The sequence below is a fragment of the Petaurus breviceps genome, unplaced genomic scaffold (assembly GCF_028583685.1).
Source record: "Petaurus breviceps papuanus isolate PSGF00001 unplaced genomic scaffold, PetGlider_PUasm1.0 90760, whole genome shotgun sequence".
In the NCBI taxonomy this organism is placed as follows: domain Eukaryota; kingdom Metazoa; phylum Chordata; class Mammalia; order Diprotodontia; family Petauridae; genus Petaurus; species Petaurus breviceps.
In genome coordinates this window covers 290,378-311,540 of record NW_027187338.1, presented here as the reverse complement: position 1 = coordinate 311,540, position 21,163 = coordinate 290,378, and the positions used below count along the sequence as shown (strand labels likewise).

The following is a 21,163-nucleotide window of genomic DNA, read 5'->3' as shown; positions in this document are numbered from 1 at the left end:
AGAACAGACTTTCCAGAAGCTTTAGGGGTTGTACTGGTTCTTAAAGGACAGGTAAAATTCAATAGGTGCAGAATAAAGGGAATGATTATACTTCACATTTATTTAGTGGTCTGCAATTTACCAAAATATCTTCACAACAACTCTATAAGAAAGATAGGGCAGGTATTATTATCCTCATTTTTTACAGATGAGGAAACTGAGGCTCAGAGAGTTGGAATGACTTGCCCAAGTTCACACAGCTAGTAAGTGGCGGGACTGGGAATCAAACCCTAGGTTTCTGATTCCAAGGCCAGCACTGTTGTGATAGCATGCATCCTGCCTCTCATTCCAGGGGGGAGGGGAAGCATGAATGAAGGAATGAGCATGGGCTGTACTGGGACAAGGAGGGACCTGGCCTGGATGGGACCTATTAGAGGAATCCCTGTCCAGGATCTTTTTTCCCCCATCCCTTTTCCCAACCACCAGATGAGATCATTTCAAGGGATAGCTAGTTGCATTGGGGAAAATGATAGATGGACAGGCGCATGGAAGGCCACCTGAGGCCCCCAAGTTGATGGAAATCTCTAAGTATAGTTTTTTTCTGTTTGTTTCCTTTCTTGACAGTCCCCTGTGGAGGGAACATTACCTTATACAATGGCACCGTCTACTCACCTGGCTTCCCTAACCCATATCCCAACTCTCAGGACTGCACTTGGCTCCTCACCGTACCTCCTGGTCATGGTATATACTTCAACTTTAGCCTGCTGCAAATGGAGCCCGACAATGACTTCATCACCATCTGGTAAGGGACTTTAGATGTGGGGAGAAATATCCTATTGGCAATCCTGTATCTGCTTTGGGGATTATGTATGGACAGCACTGCCTTCAAGCTCAGCCTTCCCCTATCCATATGAAAGGTGGCCTAGGGTCTATGAGATCATTTTACTAATGGTTTGAGAATACTGTCTTGGGCAGATTAATTCACACACACACATACACACTCACACGTACATACTCACACACAAACCACACACACACCTTTAAGTGTATCCCAAAGTCAAATAAAAATGAATGCTAGATTATCTGTCTCTATTAGCAAAGAAAATACAGAGGCAATTAAAAATAACTATCAACCTCCTGGAATTTCAAGGGTGCTGGATGAATGGATCTTTACTCTTGTTCAGAGAGTCAGAAACTTTCTCTTTTGGGAAGGGAGGGAGGGCCTAAGAGGGTAACTACCCAACCCCCCCCCCAAAAAAAAAATCCACCAAGAAAAACAACCCTGTTTAAGGAATTCTGATATCTCAACTATTCTTCCTAGAGCCCATGTACTCAAAATTGCAGCGAATGGGGCACTGAGACACATATTTGGGGGTGCATTGAGCTTCCTGTGGTAGGGTTTAACTTCAGCTTTGTCTGGTTTCCCCTGATCAACAAAGGGAGCTCTTAAGGATAGGGGAGCACAGAAAAACTAGACCTGGAAGAATCTTAGAGCTCATCAGGTGCAGTCCCTCTTTTGATAGGTAAGGAAATTGAAGCACAGACAAATTAAATGTCTTGCCATAGGCCACTCAAATGCTAAGCAGCAGAGCTGGGATTTGATCCTAGATCTGACTCTGTATCCAATGCTCTTTTCATTATATTAGGAAACAGTTTTCTATCTCTCTGAAGTTAGGGAACCAGCAGGGGAACTTAGGGGGTGGTTAGGAGGCAGGTTTTTTTTTTCCTTTTTCTTTTTTAAAGCAATCGGGGTTAACTAATTTGCTGAAGGTTACACGGCCAGTTATTTCTGGATGTGGTGCTGAATATCAGAGTCCGGATTCGATCCCAGGTCATCCCGACTCTGGGGCCGGTGCTCTTACTCTCTGTGCTACCAGGCCGCCCTGGAGGCAGGTCTTTTATACCTTTCCAGATGGCAGGGAAATGGGAAGAGACTCACTGTATTCTCCCAAACCTCATGAATGGCAAAAGTGTAACTATAAAATAAAGTATCAAGGTGTGGTCTGTGTGGGGTGTGGTCAATCCAAAAAGGCTTCCTGGAGAAACTGTTGTGATACAGATGCCAAGGAAGTGACAGATCCATATTAATGAAGAAAGGAGAGAATGTGCACATGAATGTAGACTAAACTGGAATTCTTCTAACCAGACATAGGAGATTAATTTTGTGCCACAAAGAAATTCATGAAACTAAATTTTCTAAACCCAACATGAGTCATTTTGGGAAATGATGTTCAGTGGAAAGAGAATTTAAACCATTGCCAGATCTCTCTTGGGAGGCACCTGTGGGGCCAGCCATTATAAACTTTGACACCACACTGACAGCCTTCTTTCTGGCTGACAGGGATGGGCCCCAGCAGACTGCTCCCCAGTTGGGAGTCTTCACACGCAGCTCGGCCAAGAAAATAACCCAGAGTTCATCCAACCAAGTCCTGCTCAAATTCCACAGCGATGGAGCAGTGGGTGGGATCTTCGTCATTGCCTTCTCTGGTCAGTATCACCCTCTGGGGACAGGGTATCTGGGGTCAAGACACTTTTGTCATTGAATTTGGGCAAGGGATATAAGATCCATAAGAGGCTTTGACAGGCTGTTCCATATAGTACTTCAAGGCCTGCTGGGTCATTAAGGGATGGATATACCTCCTCATTTCTGTACCATAATATGTGGTAGCATATTCTTCCAGGTCAGCTCCCTGGCTGAAATATTGGATCTCCTGTGTCCTGTTTTAGCCTCATGGCCTATCTACAGAAGCATGAGTATCTTAGAGATAATTTAGGGCTTTATTAGTTGTTAGAAATCACCAGGCATTAGACAATGTGAGAAAATCTTGGCCAGGCAGATTGATTTTTTGTTTTGTTTTGTTTTTTAAAATTAGACTTTGGCTCCCTCTTGTGGTTACTTGAATGTTTTTGCGCACACAGAGTTTTTTTAGAGTCCTTATTTATAGGCATTGTTAGGTCTCTCAATTATGCTACCCTTTTAGATAAAGAGAAAATTTGTTTAAAAAAAAAAAGAAAAGAAAAAAATGATGTCTGGTTGGGTGACCATATCTATTTATCCTACTTTATCCTAGATAGCACATTGGGTAGAGCATTGGCCTGTGAGTCAGGAAGACCTGAGTTCAAATCCAGCCTCAGACATTTCCTAACTGTCTTGATCCTGGGCAAGTCACTTAACCTCTGTCTGCCCCAGTTTCCTCAACTATAAAATGGGGATAATAATAGCACCCATCTTGCAGGGCTGTCATGAGGATCAAATTAGATAATATTGGTAAAGTGCTTAGCACAGAGCCTGGCACACTGTAGTCTCATAATAAATGCTTATTCTCTTCCCTAACCTACTGTGTGTGTGTGTGTGTGTGTGTGTGTGTGTGTGTGTGTGTACATGTGGATGTGGGTCTGTTGGGAGTGTATGTTTCTGAGAGTAAGAGTCTGCTAGATATTGCACTTGAAATCAGGAGGCCTCCATTCTAATCCCAGCTCCGCCACTGATTTGCTGTGTCACTTTGGACAAGATGCTGCTGTCCATGAGTCCATTTCCTAAGTTGTTAGATAGGGATAGTAATCTCTTCCCAACAATTTTCATGGAATTTAAGTTGGAAAGGGGTCTCAGTAGCCATCTTGTGCAGCCCACGTACTAAAAGGAAGCCCCAGCATAATAAGCAAAACAAATGCTCATACAGGCTCTACTTTAAAACTTCCAATAAGGGGAATCCTTCTATTTATTAAGACAGACTGTTCTACTTTTGGAGAGTTCTAATTATTAAGAAGTTTCTTTTTTTAAGTTTAATTTTTTTAATTGATTGAATCATATAGCAAGGATGACTGATGGATAACTAAACAAGGATAACTAAACCATATGACTTAGAATGGGTATTGTAGGACTACAGGCTGTCCTCCTGGAGATAAACGCCATCAGATAAGCCAGTTTAGTTGTTCAGCCAAAAATGGAATTGTCGAATACAAGCTCACCAGTTCTGGTATTTGGTAGATCTGCACTTTACCATCTCAAATAGCAGTGGCTTCAAATAAATGGTTAATAAATGACCAAATAATAACCATTAATATTTTTAAATTTAATTTTTTAGAAAATTTTTTCAGTTAAAAAAGTTTAAATATTTTTTTAAGCCTGCTTCCCCTTTCCCCCAAACACCCCAATACACACAGCCTAAATATGCCACTTGGCAACACATTGCTTCTAGTTTTGTCTGCTAGAGTAAAGTAAAAGAAGTCTAATCTCTGTTCTATGTGACAAATAATTGAGGGCAGCTATCATTCCCTTCCCCTCCACTCCCCCCACCATACCTTTTATAGATTAAACATACCCAGTGCTTCCAACTCATTCTCCTATAATATGGACTCAGGTACTTTACCATCCTGGTTGTCTTCCTCTCCAGTTTACCAAGATCATTCCTAAACTGTTTCTACCAGAACCCAACACAAGCTCCAGGTGGTCTAAATAGGATACAACCTATTTTGGGTGTGTGTGGTCTTTTGACAGAGTCCAAGTTTTACAGAACAGATCCTTTTATTAAGGGGATTTGTTCTGTGAAGTTTGGATTCAGTCAAAGGGCTGCACTTGAGGACCTAGAGAGTCACATGTGGCCTTGAGGCTGCAGGTTCTGCACCGCTGGAATAAATGATAGACTAATACTTTCTCATTCCTGAAAGCTGTACCCCCATTAAGGCAGTCCAAAATCATGTTAACTTTTATTTTTGCTTCATACTGTTAACTTTATTTTTAGTTATGCTGTTATGGGAATCAGATGAAAAAAAAAGGGCAAAAAGTACGTTGGAGACAATAAAGTGCCACATACTTATAGGGATTATTATTAGTATTGTGTATGTGTCTCTGTGTGTGTGTCTGTGTCTGTGTGCCTGTACGTACGCGTTCTTCAATACCTGGATGGATCTGTGATTTTATTAGCAGGGATATTACACCCAGTGTTGCATGCCAGTTCACCCCATGCTACTTTTGTTCATCTCTTCCCTGCAGTTTTACTCAAATGTCCATCCGTTGTTTTGAGGGGCTTCTTTGAATAGCGGTGGAGCACTCATGTTGTCTGTCAGTTATTTTTCTCTCTCGACACATGCCCACTCTTTCTCCTATAATTGATGATATCCTTTATTCCAATTCTTAATAGTTTCTTATTTCTTATCTATTGAAGCCTGTTTACCCCCATGTTATATTTCTTTATTCTTCTTTGAGTGATGCTCACCTTTAATTACTTGAAGGCTTATTTATAGTGTCCCATGGCTCTCATCCATACAGCACAAGTAAAACATTGATATTAAAAAATGGTCCTATTTTTTGGGGAAAGACAGGAATAATTATTTTATTGCACTGTTTTTCTCATTGTAATAGTAAAAATACCAACTGTTTGGTTTTGAAATGAACCATGATAAAATAAAGTGGCTGTACAACAAAGACTGCCCACCAGGTAGGAGATTCAGGCAGTATTAAAAGATATCTACCTCTGTTATCCAGATCAATGGTATAATAATGAAATAAAATAGACCAGAAAGCACCAAGCAGCCTGAATTAGATTTGGCTACACCTACACATTCCTGACAATGAGATGCTCATGAAAATAAGGGCAAAAATATTCATCTCTATAAAGCTGCCCACAATCAGTGCCCAATATCTTTGCATACTAATGTTGGTCCACAGAGGAAGGTAGAGAGCAGAAGTTTATAGTCTTCTAACATGCAGTAGAAAGAACTGTGTGTGCAATTTCTTTGATTGTTTACATGATCTCTGAAAAATTCCAAGGGTCAGGGGTAGCAAATGTACTGGAAGGAAATTGAGTAAATCATATAGCAAGGATGACTGACAGTGTAGCTAAACCATATGACTTATGATGGATATCATAGAATCACAAGCTATCCTCTGGGAGATCAAAAACTCAGTCAGATAAGCCAGTTTAGTTGTTCAATCAAAAATGGAATTGTGGAATATGGGATTATCAGTTCTAGTATTTGGTAGGTCTGTGCTTTACCATCTCAGATGGCAGCAGATTCAAATCAATGAGTTAATAAATGTTAATAATAATAAGTTAATAATAGTATACATTTGTATAATTCATGATTTATTAAATCACAGTATATGAAAACTTTATCCATTATCCCAACAGATTCTCAGAGCAACATTTGGAAGCAGGCAGTATAAATATTATCTCCATTTTACAAAAAAGGGAATTAGACTTGCCCAGCAGAGCCAGAACCAGAACTCAAATTCTTTTTCATTCTACATCTAATGCTCTTTATACTACACTGCTGCATGATTCGATGCAAAGGGGGTAGGACCTGATAAGTAGACGTGTGTGAATTTAAGACTTTTTGCATTTGTGAGGTTCCTTTTTTTCCTACAGCAAGATTCTTCTGTCATCTTAGACTATCAGTCTTTGAAGAGACCTGAAGAGATCTTCTTCTCCAAGGGTTCTTATGCCGTGGTCCTTGAACTTGTTTTTAAAATATTGTGATTACTATGTTTCAGTATAATTGGTTTCATTTGCTACTATATGTTTTAGGCCATCAAAAATACTATTTTGGGAAGGTGTCCATAGATTTCACCAAACTTCCAGAGAGGTTCATGATACAAAAAGGGTCAAGAACCCCTGACCTAGTCTAACCCCCTCATTTTACAGGTGAGACAATTGAGGACTGGATAAATAAAGCAGTTTGCCCATGTTTTACATAGCTAGTTAGTGGAATTATCCAGTGCTTTGGTCTAGAGGCCATGTTTCCTAACTTCCACTTAAGTGCCCCTTCTGCCATACCACAACTGAGTCAGATTGTATTACACAAACTTTTCAGCCCTTTCTCCTAGGTCCTGTTATCCTTTGTGTCCCCTGCTTCAGTCTTACTAATCCTTCCCCTTCCAAGGCCTACAAACATCCCCAGGTCTGTCCCTTTAAAAGACCTTCGTTCCTCCTTACCATTTCATCAAGCTATTGTCCCCTATTTCTCTTCCCTTTTATTGCCAAACTTTAATGATCGGTGGTTTTACTTACTGCCTTCATTTCATATTCTTCATTCCCTAGCTTCAGATCCTAATCACTCAACTGAAAAAGTTCTTTTAACTTCTAAATCCAGTGGTCTTAAAAAAATTATTCCTCATACTCTTGCTTTTTAACAGCTGCTGGCATGAGTCGCCTGGGAGGGGAGCTAAGACACTGGGTTTCCTTAGATTTTTCTCATTCTGAGGTCTCTTCAGTCTCTATTATGATAAGTGCTGAAGCTTCCCTGATTCCTGATCTGGTCTTGTTCTGGCTTCCCGTACTTCCTTTTAGCTCCACTCTTCCCTGCCCTTTTTTTTGCCCATGATTTCCCTGCCCCTCTCTTATCTACCTATACTCTCAGTCCACCATGTCTTGGTCAGGATTTACTTTTCTTCCCATTAATGTGAGGAACTAGGGCTGAGAAATCTGGACACAAACACTGCGCCAGGTCTTGTCATGCAGGTCCTCCTACTGATGTCTGCCTCATTGGTGCCTGCAGGCAGAAAAGTCTGAGGGAAAAAACAAACAAATAGTAAAAAGAAGGCCAAATCAGGAAGAGAGATATGGATGGGCCTCAATTTCAGGTAAATAACTATTGAGGAACTGAGAAGGGGATGATTAGTAACAGAGGAATGAGATTATTTCTATAGACAGACTGGTGAGAAAACTGGAAAAAGCAGCAGATAGCTTTAAAACATCTGAAGAGACTGGGGTGCATGTGTGTGCAATTTTAAAATGTACATACATGTGTACATAGGCTTGTATATGTGTAGTATATGTGTTTGCGCATTGCATACACTTGTATGTCCTTGGAAATCTTGGCCTCCCTATTTGCCTTTCTCTTACTTTGCAGTCCAAGGAATTTTCACTTGGGAGTAGGGCTACATTGTAGGCAATACCAGATTGAGTCCACGTGCTGTTTTCTCTGTACAAAGGCCACATGATTTGGTGGAAAGAGCACTGGACAAATATGCTCTGGCTACTTACGATGGTATAACCCATTAGGTGAACAAGGTAGTAGGGTGAGAACTCTCTCCTAACAACTCACACTCTCTTCTTTTTGCAGGAGTATAGTTTTCAAGACCAACTCTAGCTTGGCTGTCCCTACCACATCTCACACCTCAGGATGTGGCTCCCAAAATTGTTCCACTTCTATCTATAATGCTATCTAGTCTCAACTAAATATGTGGTTTGAACTCCTGGCCAGTTTGCACTGGTAAAACCAAATTGGATATATAAAAATTTTGTAATTTAAATCTTTTTCCATTTGGGGTTTGTTCGCCTTCCTTCCTCCATCTCACTGCTCTCGTTTAGGTAATGAAAAATGGCACAGATTCATATAACTCTCTGGCTTTTTTTTGGAGGGGGAAGGCAAGGCATTTGTGTTAAGAGACTTGCTCAAGGTCACACAGCTAAGTTAAGTGTCAAGTGTCTGAGGCTGAATTTGAACTCAGGTCCTCCTGACTTCAGGACTGGTGCTCTATTCACTGTACCACCTAACTGCTCCCAACACTCTGGTTTTTAATACAGTGTCACTTATAGACCAAGAAATAGCTCTGAACACTGCCACACATTCTGTAGCTATAAAAATGGGAGAGGGAAAGAAGAAACAGGGTGACTGACTTTGCCTTCATCCAACTTTCCATTGGGGAGTGAGTATAGGCAGAGTGAAAGAAGGACAGGGACATGGCTCTGGTTTTGCATTACCAGAAGAGCATTTGTGGCTTGGTGGAGGCAGAGGCAAGGGATCTCTCAGTCACTCTCACCAACAGACTTGCATTTCTGAATCTTCACTGGATGCTGCCCATCTCTGGTCTGGCCCAAGTTTCATTGTGATATCACTGGTTCTTAGGGCTTCTCTTTGACATCCTGGTCATGAAAAGAAGCAAGTCAGCTAGCATGCAGCTCAAACCATATAGGAAAAGGCCAACACAAGTATCCCAGTGAGGATGCTGTCCTGGCTCCTTTACTGGTCATTCTCTTTTGTGTTCCAGGTCAAAGTCTCTCATCCTCATTTTGCCCCGGGGGACGGAATTTCATCACTTTTCCCGAAGTTTACAAGAATTTAGAAACCAGCCCAGACCAAACATGTGCACCCATCTAGCTCCCAACTCTGGCACTATCCCTCTTTTGTAGGAATGGGGCTACATTGGGAATGAAATTTTTAGCTATTTAAAAAGTTTCTGCCCTTTGAGCACATATTTCTGTCCTTGCCTGACATCACTTAACAGTCTTGAACCCAAATTGCCCTCTTGCACAGCAGGCGATATTGAAAAGACAAGACTGACGATCCTTCAGTATGTAGACCTCACAACAGTGGTCTCATATTCTGAGTTCTTTAAATATAGACAGGTTCAGAATACAGACCTGATGGGGCATGAGGAAAAAGAACTCTTCCCTTTCCTCAGCTCTTATCAGGTCCTTCTCCATTACCACCACCATTATTTTGAGTCATCTCTTACAATTGCCCATGAGTTCAATCCCCTTATTACTCATCCTGTCCTCTATACTGTCCTCTAACTTAGTTTCTGTCCATTTGATTCAACAAGTCTTTACTGACTCCAGAGATAGGGTTTCTGGGGATATGAGAGAATATATTATCTTTAATTACTGATAGTGTGTTTCAGAATTCAGTACACACAATGAAAAACATATGGTTCCTTGCATTTAAAAGGTACTTAATAAATGTTGAATTGAGTTTAATTTAATGGGAATATAAATCACAAATTGTTTGGCATAGGCTTTAATGGGACTAATATGTCTTTGAGCCAGAGCATTTGAGGAAAATTTCAGGAAGGAGGTAGTATTTAAGAAGAAGTTTGAAGGCTTTTAAAAGAAGTATGCCATTGTCTTTCAGGGATAACTTCCTAATTCTTACTTTCACAATTCCATATATCCTTTATTCATAATTGCCTCATTTCCCACAGTCTTACCATTCTGTAACTTCTAATGAAACTTTAGAAAAAAAATTTGTATTTTATAGCAAACATCAACATTGGAAGGTATGTCAAAATTAGCATATTCACAATTGATTTTAGAGGGGTAAGGTGAGCCATGGGAAGATGACAAAGAAATGATAAGTAATGTAGTAAAGGAAACATATGACTTGATGGCAAAACATCCCTCAGTCATGTCTGTGGTAATGGAAAAGCAGGACAGATAACCTCAGGTCCAGTAGCAATGCAAATTATCACATAGACACATTAGACATTCACCTAAAGGTAACTGCATGTCTGTTGATCCCCAAAGTTAGTGGAGGAAAAGCAGTTAAACTGGGTCCCTTCTTATCTAGTGAAATGTATTTAGGAGACATGGAATAGGATCATGGAATCCAGAGTTGTAATTTCATTCTCCATATCTATCTGTAACCTTATTCCACTCACTGCAAACATCACTGAGAACCTGTGGCAGGGTTAGCCTTGGAATCCTCCACCATACTTGCAAGAACCAGGATGAGGAAGAATATGACAAGAAAATGTCAAAAATAATGTCTCATTTCTTTGTTCCTCATGAGAAACTAATTATAAGTGTGTAGTTATAAAAGAGAGAGACCTCATCTCATTGGTCCTGACAGTTATTTCATTAAACCTTAGGTATAGACATTAAACCTTAGGTATAGGTTCACTACATTAAGTAGTTTGAGCACAAAAGAAATAAGGTTTTGGATCTTTATTGCCGGTTTCATCCCACAATAATTTATTTATTTTGAGTTTTCAACATTCACTTCCATAAGTTTTAAATTTTCTCCTCCTCCCTCCCCAAGATGACTTGCAATCTGATATGGGCTCCACACATATATTTCTATTAAGCACATTTTCACATTATTCATATTGCATAGAAGAATTATAATGAATGGGAAAAACTATTAGAAAGAAAAAAAAAAGAAAGCAAAACAGAAAAGAAAATAGTCTGCTTCATTCTGCATTCTAATTCCATAGCTCTTTCTCTGGATGTGACTGGCATTTTCCATCACGAGTCCTTTGAAATTGTTTTTGGTCCTTGAATTGCTGAGAATGGCTAAGTTTATCAAAATCAGTCTTCTCACATTGTGGCTGTTACTGTGTACAATGTTCTCCTGGTTCTGCACATCTCATTCACCATCAATTCATTTAAGGCTTCCCAGTTTCTCTGAAGTCTGCCCATTCATCATTTCTCATGGCACAATAGTATTCCATTACACTCATATGCTGCAACTTGTTTAGCCATTCCCCAATTAGTGGACATCCCCTCAATTTCCAGTTATTGGCCACCACAGAAAGAGCTTCTATAAATATTTTTGTACACATGGGTCCTTTTCCCATTTTTATGATCTCTTTGGGATACAACCCTAGAGCGGTATTGCTGGGTCAAAGATACCCTTTGAATATTTTTATAGCTCTTTGGACATAGTTCCAAATTGCTCTTCAGAATGGTTGCATCAGCTCATAGCTCCACCAACAGTGAATTAGTGTTCCAACTTACCCACATCCTCTCCAACATTTATCATTTTTTTCCAGTTTTTTTTTTACTCGTAGAGAAGTATAGAATCAAGTAAAATCAGAGCATGAAAGGAGAGAAAAATAACATTTGGGGGTAAGGTTGGATTGAATTCTTAAGGCAACTCTGGAAAATGATCTCCAGGTAACTTTAAAAAAATTTTTAAATTAACTTTATTAATTTTAATTAATTAACTTGTTAATTAATTAACAAGTGCTCTGGATTCATTTCTCTGAAGCAAAGAAGCATTTCCCCCTCAGGGTTCTATAGGTATCCTTGAAAGTTTAAGAGTATCTTTTCACTAATGCTGTTGGATCAAACTACCATTCCCCACAGTTAGCCACCAGTGACTAATTCCATTTAGCCAATTAACATTAATAAGCTCTTCTCTCAGCACTGCAGAAACATACATTCGTTTATATTGCCCCAATCTCTAGGAAGAACGGGTTCATACTTTGCAGTTTCTGTGAGCTAGCATTTACATAGTACTTTAGGTTTGCAAAATGCTTTACATATGTTATCTCATTTGGTCTTCACAACATCCCTGTGAAACAGGTGCTAATATTTTCCATATTTTACAGATGAGGAACTGAGGCTAAGCAAGATTAAGCTATGTGCCCAAGGTCACATAGCAAGGAAATGCTAGGAAAGGATTGAAACCCTGATCTCCCTGACTCTAGGTTCAGCATTCTGTGCCCTGGGCCACCCAGCTTTTCTACATAGCCTTGGTCTCACCAAGTTAACTTCCAAATGTGACATAACCACTGGGTGGGTCCACCTGTCAGCTCTTGAAAGGCTAGATCCCAAAGGCATCTCTCCTAACTTAAAACAACATTCCTCATTCAAAATCTGCCAGGGAAGATATCCAGAAATTATTTATTTAAACCATATTTATGCACCCTTAGTTCTGGATCCTCAACCAGTTAGAAGATTCTTCATCACCAAAGTACCTTACCCTCAGTGACTCATGGCTGAAAGTACATTCATCAGGCCTCCATGTGTTGGATTGAAACCAGACAGAATATCATATATATTCAAATCTGCATATGTTTCCAGGCAGCAGTTCTGAATCACTTTGGTGTCTTGGAAGCCTGGTGAAGCCTATGTACTCCTCCTTCTCAGAATCATGTTTTTAAATGCAAAAATAAGCTATGTTGGCTTACAGAGAAAACCCATTATGTTGAAATACAATTATTAGAATTTTTTAAATTCATAAAACACTAGCTTATGTACTCTTATTCTCTGAATTAGGCCCCTTCACTAGCCAGTCCCCTCTTTACACATAGATAGATATATATGGAACCCAAAGCTCAGAGAGATGAAGGGACACTCTCACTCTCATACAGTAGGTTGTAGAACTAGGGTAAGAACCCAGGTTCTATAGCTTTAGATCCAGTGTTCTTTCCCCTGTGACACCAAACAATTAAATTTGAAGAAGATTCTCCTGGCACACTGTTGGTAGGTTAGGAGCTTGGAGCTCTGTCTCCAAAAAGTAGAAATGGCCAAACAGAGTCATTCACCTTTCCTTTCCTGTTTTTACTCCACATATAAGACAGCTGGCTGGGGTTAGGGGTGTCAACTGTGGTCTTGGATAAAAACAAAATTACCCATGATTTTAACTGCACAATCTAACAACCACATATATCTATCAGTATGACAAATATCACCATGTTCTAGTGATTCAGAATCCATTCCTCATACTCAGCTACTGTACTTTGGAGAATTCTAATGGCAAAAAAAGTACTTCCTTAGCCAATCTGCTGAAGGTTCAAAACCTGAAAGTTATTTTCTATGAGGATTCTGTGTATAGAATGTTTTAATTACAATTGTCACCACTTGTTTCTCCTCATCACACACTCAGGTGTTCACAATTTTTTTTGTTATGAGATAATGACGACTTATTGTTAAAAATAAAATTCTAATAAAATAGTAAACTGTTAGATAGAAAGTGTCTTTTTAAAAGTGTCTCAAATTCTGCTGAAAGCAATTTCATATACTGACATGCTGTTTTTCCCCCTTTTTCAGCTTATCAGCTCTCCAAGTGTCCTCCTCCAACCATCCTCCCCAATGCTGAAGTCATCACTGAAAATGAAGAATTTAACATAGGTAGCATCTCCTGAACTGTGTTTTAGCCAGAACCAGGGAAGCTTTCCTTAGTCATTATCAGTGGGAACATTTAGAATGAGAGGCTTCCAGGGGAGGGGTTTTCTGGCACTCAATTGCCAGCTCCCATAGAGGAGAATCACTTCTCTGAAGAAAGCTTGACCAGCCTACTTATATTGGAGATTTAAACTTTTTAAGAGTATTCAAGAGGCATGTTTGTTGCATGGTCACATTGGGTGTTCCTCCTGAGAGATCAGCAAACATTTATGGAGTGTCTCCTCTGTATAATGCATTTTACAATAAACGTTAAATCAGTTCCTACAAAGATTAAATAAGATGCAGTCCCACCCCTCAAGTTACAGAATGAACTCAGGGGAGATAAGATCTGTATGTGAAAAATGTGATATAAATCAAAGCATACTGATTACATACGAGGAATTCAAAGCCTAGATGCTGGAGAGATCACTTCATCTGGGGAGGTAAGAGAAGGCAATCAAACAACAAACATTTCTTATGCACTTATTATTCCTGGCACTGTTACATGTTTTGGAAAAAAAGACTACAAGACAAAAGGGAAGTCAGCAGTAGGTGACTAAACATTTGTGAAGTACCTACTATGTGCCAGATACTGTGCTAATTGCTCAGGATACAAAGATAGTCCCTGCTCTCAAGGAGGAGCTCAGGGTCTCATGGAGGAGACAACATGCAAACAACTATGTATAAGTAAGCTATATACAGGGTGAATTGAAAATAACAGAGGAAAGGCACTAAAATTAGGGGAGGCTAGGAAAGCCTCCTTATAAAAGGTAGGATGAGGAGGATATATAGGAAGGTAGTTGTGAAGTCAGGGAAGTTAAGAGGCAGAAATATAGAGAGATAGTGAGTGTCCTAGACATGGAGGACAACCAGAGAAAATGTGTAAATGGAGTATCATATTTGAGGAACATCAAGAAAGCCAGTGGAACTGGTTAGAAGAGTAAATGGCAGAGTTTAAGGTATAAGAAGACTGGAAAGGTATGTGTGTGATGTGGGAGGAAGGGGAACCCATTATGAAAGGCTTTGAATAAAGAAAAGAAGATCTTACATTTGATTCTGGAAGTGATAGGGAGCCCCCAGAGTTTATTGAGTATGGAGGTGACATAGACCTGGGCTTTAGGAAGATCACTTTCATAGCTGAGTGGAAAATGCATTGGAGTTGAGAAAGTCTTGTGACAGGGAGACCAGCCAGTAGCTTATTGCAGTAGTCCAGGCTTGAAATAATGGAATTGTCAGAGGAAAGATAGGAGCTTCAGGGGATGCTACAAAGGTGGAATGGTAGTAGATTTAGACATTGGAAGTAAAAGTGAGGAGTCAAGGATGACAACTAGGCTGTGAGCCAGTGACTGGGACTGTGGTGGTACTCTCAGCAGAATTAAGGAAGTTAGAAAGAGGGAAGGATTTCTAGGAGAAAATAAGGATTTCAGATTTGGATATGTTTAACATATCTATGACACATCCAGTCTGAGGTGTCCAATAAGCAGTTGGAGATGAGAGGTCAACAGAGAGATTAGGGCTTGATTAGCTTGATTAGATGATTTGAGAATCATCATAATCAGATTGATCATTGAACCCATGGAAACTGATGAGATCATCAAGTGAAAGAGTATAGAGGGAGAAGAGAAGAGGGCCCAGGACAGACCCCTGTGGGATACCTACAGGTCAATGGGCATGACATGGACAAAGATCCAGCAAAGGATACTGAAAAGGAATAATCAGATAATTAGGAGAACAAGGAAAGAGTTGAGTCTCAAAAACTTAAAGAGAAGAAAGTAAGCAGGTACCTGACAATGTCAAAGGCTACAGAGGTCATAAAGGATGAGGACTGGAAAAAAATATTGCATTTGTAAATTAAAAGATGATGACTCTGGAGAGAGCAACTTCAGTTGAATAATGCAGTCAGAAACCAGACTGTAGAGAACTGAGAAAAGAATGAGAAGAAAAGAAGTGGGAGAATCTATTATAAATGGCTCTCTCAAGGAGATTAGTTCATAAAAGGGAAGATAGATATGGGACAATAGCTAGTGGTATGAATAGATCAAAGGAGGCTTTTATAAGGATTGGGAAGACCTGAGAATGTTTTTAGGCAATAGAGAAGCAACCAGAAGGCAGGAAGAGATTGAAAATAAAAAGAGGGTGTGGATGATTGAGGGGGAAATCTGCTGGAGAAAATAGGCACCGAATCACTTGGATATGAGGAGGAAGGACTTCCTCAGCATGTGACTCAAGGGGGAAGGAGAACATAGTGGCTGAAGATATCTGGATGATATAAGATGAGGAAGGGAGAAGAAGGAGCTCTTAGTGAATGGCCTCAAATTTTTCAGTAAATTATGAGTCGAGGTTCTTAGCTGAGAGGGTTGGGGCAGGAGGATACATGGAGTATTGGAGTAAAGATGAAAAGATTGATTGTGGGGAGTGGAATAGTGATAATAACAACAATAATTACAGCTAAAAGTTTTATAGGACTTACCAAGTGCCCAGCATTATGCTAAGCACTTTACAAATACCGCATTTTAATCCTCAAAATCCTGGAAGGCAGGTGCTATCATTATCTCCATTTTACAGACCAGGAAGCAGGCAAACTGAGGTTAAATAACTTGCCCAGAGTCATGCAGTTAGTGAGTCTCTGAGGCTTGATCTGAGCTCGGCCTTTCCCAGCTGCCTCCAATACGAGTGGGTAAGAGAGTCATAGGAGGATTGTCTAGCAGCACGAAGGTGCTAGTTGAGGTAACGTAACAGATGGGTTGTGGACCCAGTCAGTGTGGCTTTGTAATTCTCCCTAGTTTCATTCAGCATCACCCGTGATGGCAGGAGTAATCCAACGCTGTGAGGCTTGGCAGAGCAAGAGAAAAGAGAAATGTGGGTCAAGAAGAGATGGGAGGAGAGTGTAGCTGGTGTTGGGATAATGGCCAGAAAGAGAATCGAGGGGTCAAGGGATTGGGAGGTCTCTGTGTGGACAAAAGACAGAGTTTGGGGTTACAAAGTGGCGAGATGGATGGAATGACAATACAGTGTGATTAGATAAGGGAATTACAAAGTTCAAGAACATGGAAGTGTTTGGTTAGTTTGTGGGTAATGGCAAGATCAAAGGTACAACCATCTTTGTGTTTAGCTTAAGTGGGATAGACTAACCTCATGGAAAATCAGCAAGCTGAGGAACTATGAGGTTAGGATTTTTAAAGAAGTTAAATATGTATGTTGAAGTTGAGGAACTGTGAGGTTAGGATTTTTAAAGAAGTTAAATATGTATGTTGAAGTATGAGGATAGGAGTTGAGAAGGAAAAACTGTGAGCTACCTGCTATAACTCATTGAAGGGAAAAAGAGGAGTGTCCTGGGGTTTGTTATACAAAAGCTACTGGGTTTTGATTAAGTGGAAGATGTACTAAATGATAGTAGGTGAGGAAGAACCTGAAGGAATATTACCATTCCCCCTCTTTGACCACTTAGTAGGGGAAAAGAGTTGAAACATTTTATATAAAATATTATTTAAAAGGCAAACAGTTTAAGTGATAGCCAGTGCTAGAAAGGGAGGCCAGGGAGGTTGTGTCATCAGAAGGGAGCCAGGTCACAGTGAAAGCCAGAAGATGGAAGAAATGGGAAAAGAAAAGATTTTTAAGATGAAAGCAAGTTTGTTGCCTATGGAACAGTATGGAACAGGCATTCCAGAGAACGCAATAGAAGGTGGGTAGCCTTAGAGTGGAAAATGGGCATGGGGGGCATGGATTGAGGGGAATAGGAATAAGGAATGGGAGTTTTTGGTTTAGCGAGAGGAGACAACATGGGTGTGTATATATATATATATGTATATGTATGTATGTATGTATGTATACACATATATGTGTGTATATATGTATTTATACACACACACACATACACCAGGAACAGTAGTAGTAGCTAAGAGAAAGGAAAGAGCTAAAGGAAAAACTTTATGTACAAGGTGGTCCTTGGACTAAGCTATCAAGGAAGCTGGAGATTAAGAGAGGCAGAGTTAGGGTGAGAGTCTAGGCATGAGAGACAACCAGTGGAAATCCAGAGGCCAGAAATAAAGTTCTACATGTGAGGAATACTAAAAAGACTAATTTGGCTGCACTGCAGTTTGTATGAAAAGTGATAATGTGTAATAAGACAGGAAGGGTAGGTTGAGACCAAGTTATTAAAGACTTTAAATCCCAAGCAGATGAGTTTATGTTTGATACAAGAGGGAATAAGGGGGCACTGAAGTTTTTTTTGACCAAGGAAATGATATTGACAGGCCTACATTTTAGGAAAATTACTTGTATTAAGGATTGATCGGAGTGGGGAGAGACTAGAGGCAAAGCAAACAATTAGGAAGCCATTTCAGTATTCCAGGCATGACAGAATGAAGCAAAGTTTCATTGTGAACAAGTCATATTGGACTAATTTCACTTTCTTTTTACCTTGTGAGGAAGTGCTATATATCAGGGGATGACAAACTACAGTAGACGGCCAAATCCAGCCCACCATCTGTTTTTGAATGGGCCTTCAGAGCCATGAATGGTTTTTACATTTTTAATGTAAATTTAAAAAAACTTTATTTAAAAAATAAAACTTTAACAATGTAAAAGCCATTCTTAGCTCACAGGCTGTACAAAAATAGGATTTAGCACAGATTTGCCAGCCCCTGCTATGTATGCATTTGCCACAATGCACTTCACAAATCTTTTATGCTATCCTTTAGGACATGATGGAAAGGTAGATTTGAGGCTGGCTGAACAGTTGAAAAAAGAAAAGCTATGAATGGATCAATGTTAGTTTGGAGGGAAATCTCTAGTGGAGTGTTACACAGATCTGACTTTTGCCCTATACTGTTCAATACTTTTATCAGTGACTTGCATGAAGGAGTACGTAAAGTATTTAAAATTTTTAGATCAATCAGTAAGCATTTATTAAGTGTTCAATATGTGATAGGTGCTAAAGATTCAAAGATGAACAAAAAAGGCTTTTCTGTTAAGTGATTTGCTGCCTAGTCAAGGAAAATAACATGTACACATACAAATATGTACAAAATAGATAAAGGTGATTTGGTTGTTTTTTTTTTTAAGGGAGTTATATAGGTATTGGAAGCTTAGGGGATCAGGAAAGACTTCATGTCAAGAGGTGGTGCTTCAACTGAGTCTTGAAGGAACTTAGGCATTCTAAGAGAGGGTATGAGGAACACTTCCCATCCCACTTACTTCCCACACAAGTGATACAGCCAGTGCCAAGTCACAGAGACAGGAAATGGAGTGTCATATATGAGGAACAGTAAAGCCAGTTTAGGTGAACTATAGAGTTCATACAAGGGAATAATGGGCAATGAGCCTGGAAATCCAGGTAGGTTAGAGCCAGGTAGGGAAGGACTTTAAATGTCAAGCAATGGAATTTATATTTGATCCAGGTGACACAAAGCTAGAACGGATAACTAACACATTGGATGACACTACCAGTATAGAAAATAACCATGACAGCAGAGAATGATGAGCCAAAACTAATGAGATGAAATTTGATAGGTATAAATGTCAAGTCCTATACTTGGAAACAGAATATCAAGTGTATAACTTTGGGAAAGTGGAGCAAGACAATTATTTACACTGAAAAACATCTCAGAGTTTTATTGAATTACAGGCTCAATATGCATCAGCAGAATAACGTGGAGTCATAAAATTCATGCCATCTCTGATGGTATTAATAGGAAATAGGGTTCAAAACAAGGGAGGGGAGTCTTCTGCTTCACTTTTGTCGGACCTGGTCTGGAATATTACATTCAGTTCCAAATGTCACATTTTAGAAAGACATCGGGAAGCTGGGGCATGTTCAGAGGACGATGGCCAAGAAAATGAAGGGATTAGAGAATAGGCTGTATGATGATTAGTTGAAGGAATGGGAATGTTTGGCCTGGAGAAGAAAAGATTTGGGAAGGGAGAAAAGATGGTGTATATATATATATCATCAAGTATTTGAAGTGCTGATGTGTTAAAAAGGAATGATGCATGTTCTGTTGACCACAGAAGACAAAACTAGAGGCAGTGGAACAAAGGTGCACAGAAGCAGATTTTAATTTGTTGTAAGTAAAGGTTTCCTGAGAATCCCAGCTGTCTCAAAGTGAAATGGCCTAACTCCTGAGGTAATAGATTCCCCTTCCTTTGGGGGTCTTGAAGCAGAGGCTTGGTAGGGATGTTGTAATGGGGCATCCTGTTCTGGCCAGTTTCAGTTGTGAGATTCTATGCTACATTAAATGTAATGAGGGAATTTGTTGGCTTTGTCTCTAGGGTAGCCTTGTTCTCTCTTTCTCAGGGGACATTGTGAGATACAGGTGCCTTCCTGGATTTTCCCTAGTGGGAAGTGAAATCCTGACGTGCAAACTTGGGACTCATCTTCAGTTTGAAGGACCACCTCCAACCTGTGAAGGTAGCTACCAAGATTCATTCCATTCCCTAGATTCCTCTTTGGGAAGTCCCCATGACATGAATTCAGAAAATTGATAGGAGTTAGTGCTGTGATAGCCTTGCAAGTTTAATCTGAATGAAGATGTTTCTTTTTTTTTTTCAGAGCTTCTCAGTAAAGACTTTAGAATCCAAATTCCTGTCTATTCAGTATAGGGTTTTAGACATTAGCTGTTAGACAACACTACTTTCACTACATAGTTACTCGTTTATGAGAATTAGATATATTTCAACAAGTAACCCTAACTGCTAGTTCCAATGAACTAAAAGCCTATGGAGACAATTGATTATCCTGCCTTTTCTTTAGATCCCATGGGAGCAAGAGAGGGACAGAAAAACATAACTGATAAACTGCTTAGCTTAAATTCACACTTCACATAGGTGAGTGGACAGGTGTGATCAGAACCTCCTAAATTTAAAGGAGTGTGACCCAGAGCAGCCCCAGACTTCCCTTCCTGAGAATCACAGAACATGCAGTCAGGTGACTATTCTTTCCCAGATCCTGTATGCTAACTAATTTTGGCATAGCTTTAAATGTAATTCTCTTCTCCCAAGGACTGAGTCTAGTAGAAAGAAACTGATTATGTTACCTGTCAGCAAGAACAGTGAGTGCCAGGACATGACTGTGTCATTACAGGGACTCTTTCTCTTGAAAGTGGCACCTGGTACAAGGAGAGTTGTCCCCTGAACAGCCCTAACTTCTCATAACTCATTGTGAATCAACTATGCATGATTTCACTAAGCTTTCTTTTACTCAATTTATATTTGCTGCTTCTTTCTCCTCAAATCAGAAGACTGTACTTCCTCCTAGATATAGTGTCCACAGTAGATCAAAGCATAAGTTCAAGTCTGTGGTCTCTATAGACATGGAACCCTGAGTGAGGGCTCAGGGAGGGGCAGGCTCCATATTGTTCCACAGAAGCCATACATTGAAAAGGTAGGGCAAGGCCAGTGGCCAGGAGCAACTGAAATGTAGACAGCTTTTAGGCATTTGCTTATGCCATTAGCAGATTATGAAGGATCGATTTTTAATCCTAGGCTGGTTTCCTTATACTAACCTGCATCTTCTAGGAGCTTTCCCATGAGCCTTTTCCAGGATGTCATTAGGAAAGGACATCTACTAGCAG

The 21,163-nt window shown here is 39.8% G+C and overlaps 2 protein-coding genes across 2 annotated transcripts in view; both read left to right on the top strand.

Annotated features, from left to right (window-relative positions):
* LOC138146178 (NACHT, LRR and PYD domains-containing protein 10-like) overlaps positions 1 to 21,163 on the top strand; it is a 294,893-nt gene that overhangs the window by 119,729 nt on the left and 154,001 nt on the right. The gene's annotated exons all lie outside the window — the stretch shown is intronic.
* Positions 1 to 21,163, top strand: part of CSMD2 (CUB and Sushi multiple domains 2) — a 1,071,431-nt gene that overhangs the window by 943,902 nt on the left and 106,366 nt on the right. Inside the window, exons 43-46 of the mRNA XM_069067881.1 lie at positions 604 to 781; positions 2,321 to 2,466; positions 13,479 to 13,559; positions 19,888 to 20,001. Coding sequence (XP_068923982.1) covers positions 604 to 781; positions 2,321 to 2,466; positions 13,479 to 13,559; positions 19,888 to 20,001 — 519 coding nt within the window. The remainder of the gene's footprint in view (positions 1 to 603; positions 782 to 2,320; positions 2,467 to 13,478; positions 13,560 to 19,887; positions 20,002 to 21,163) is intronic.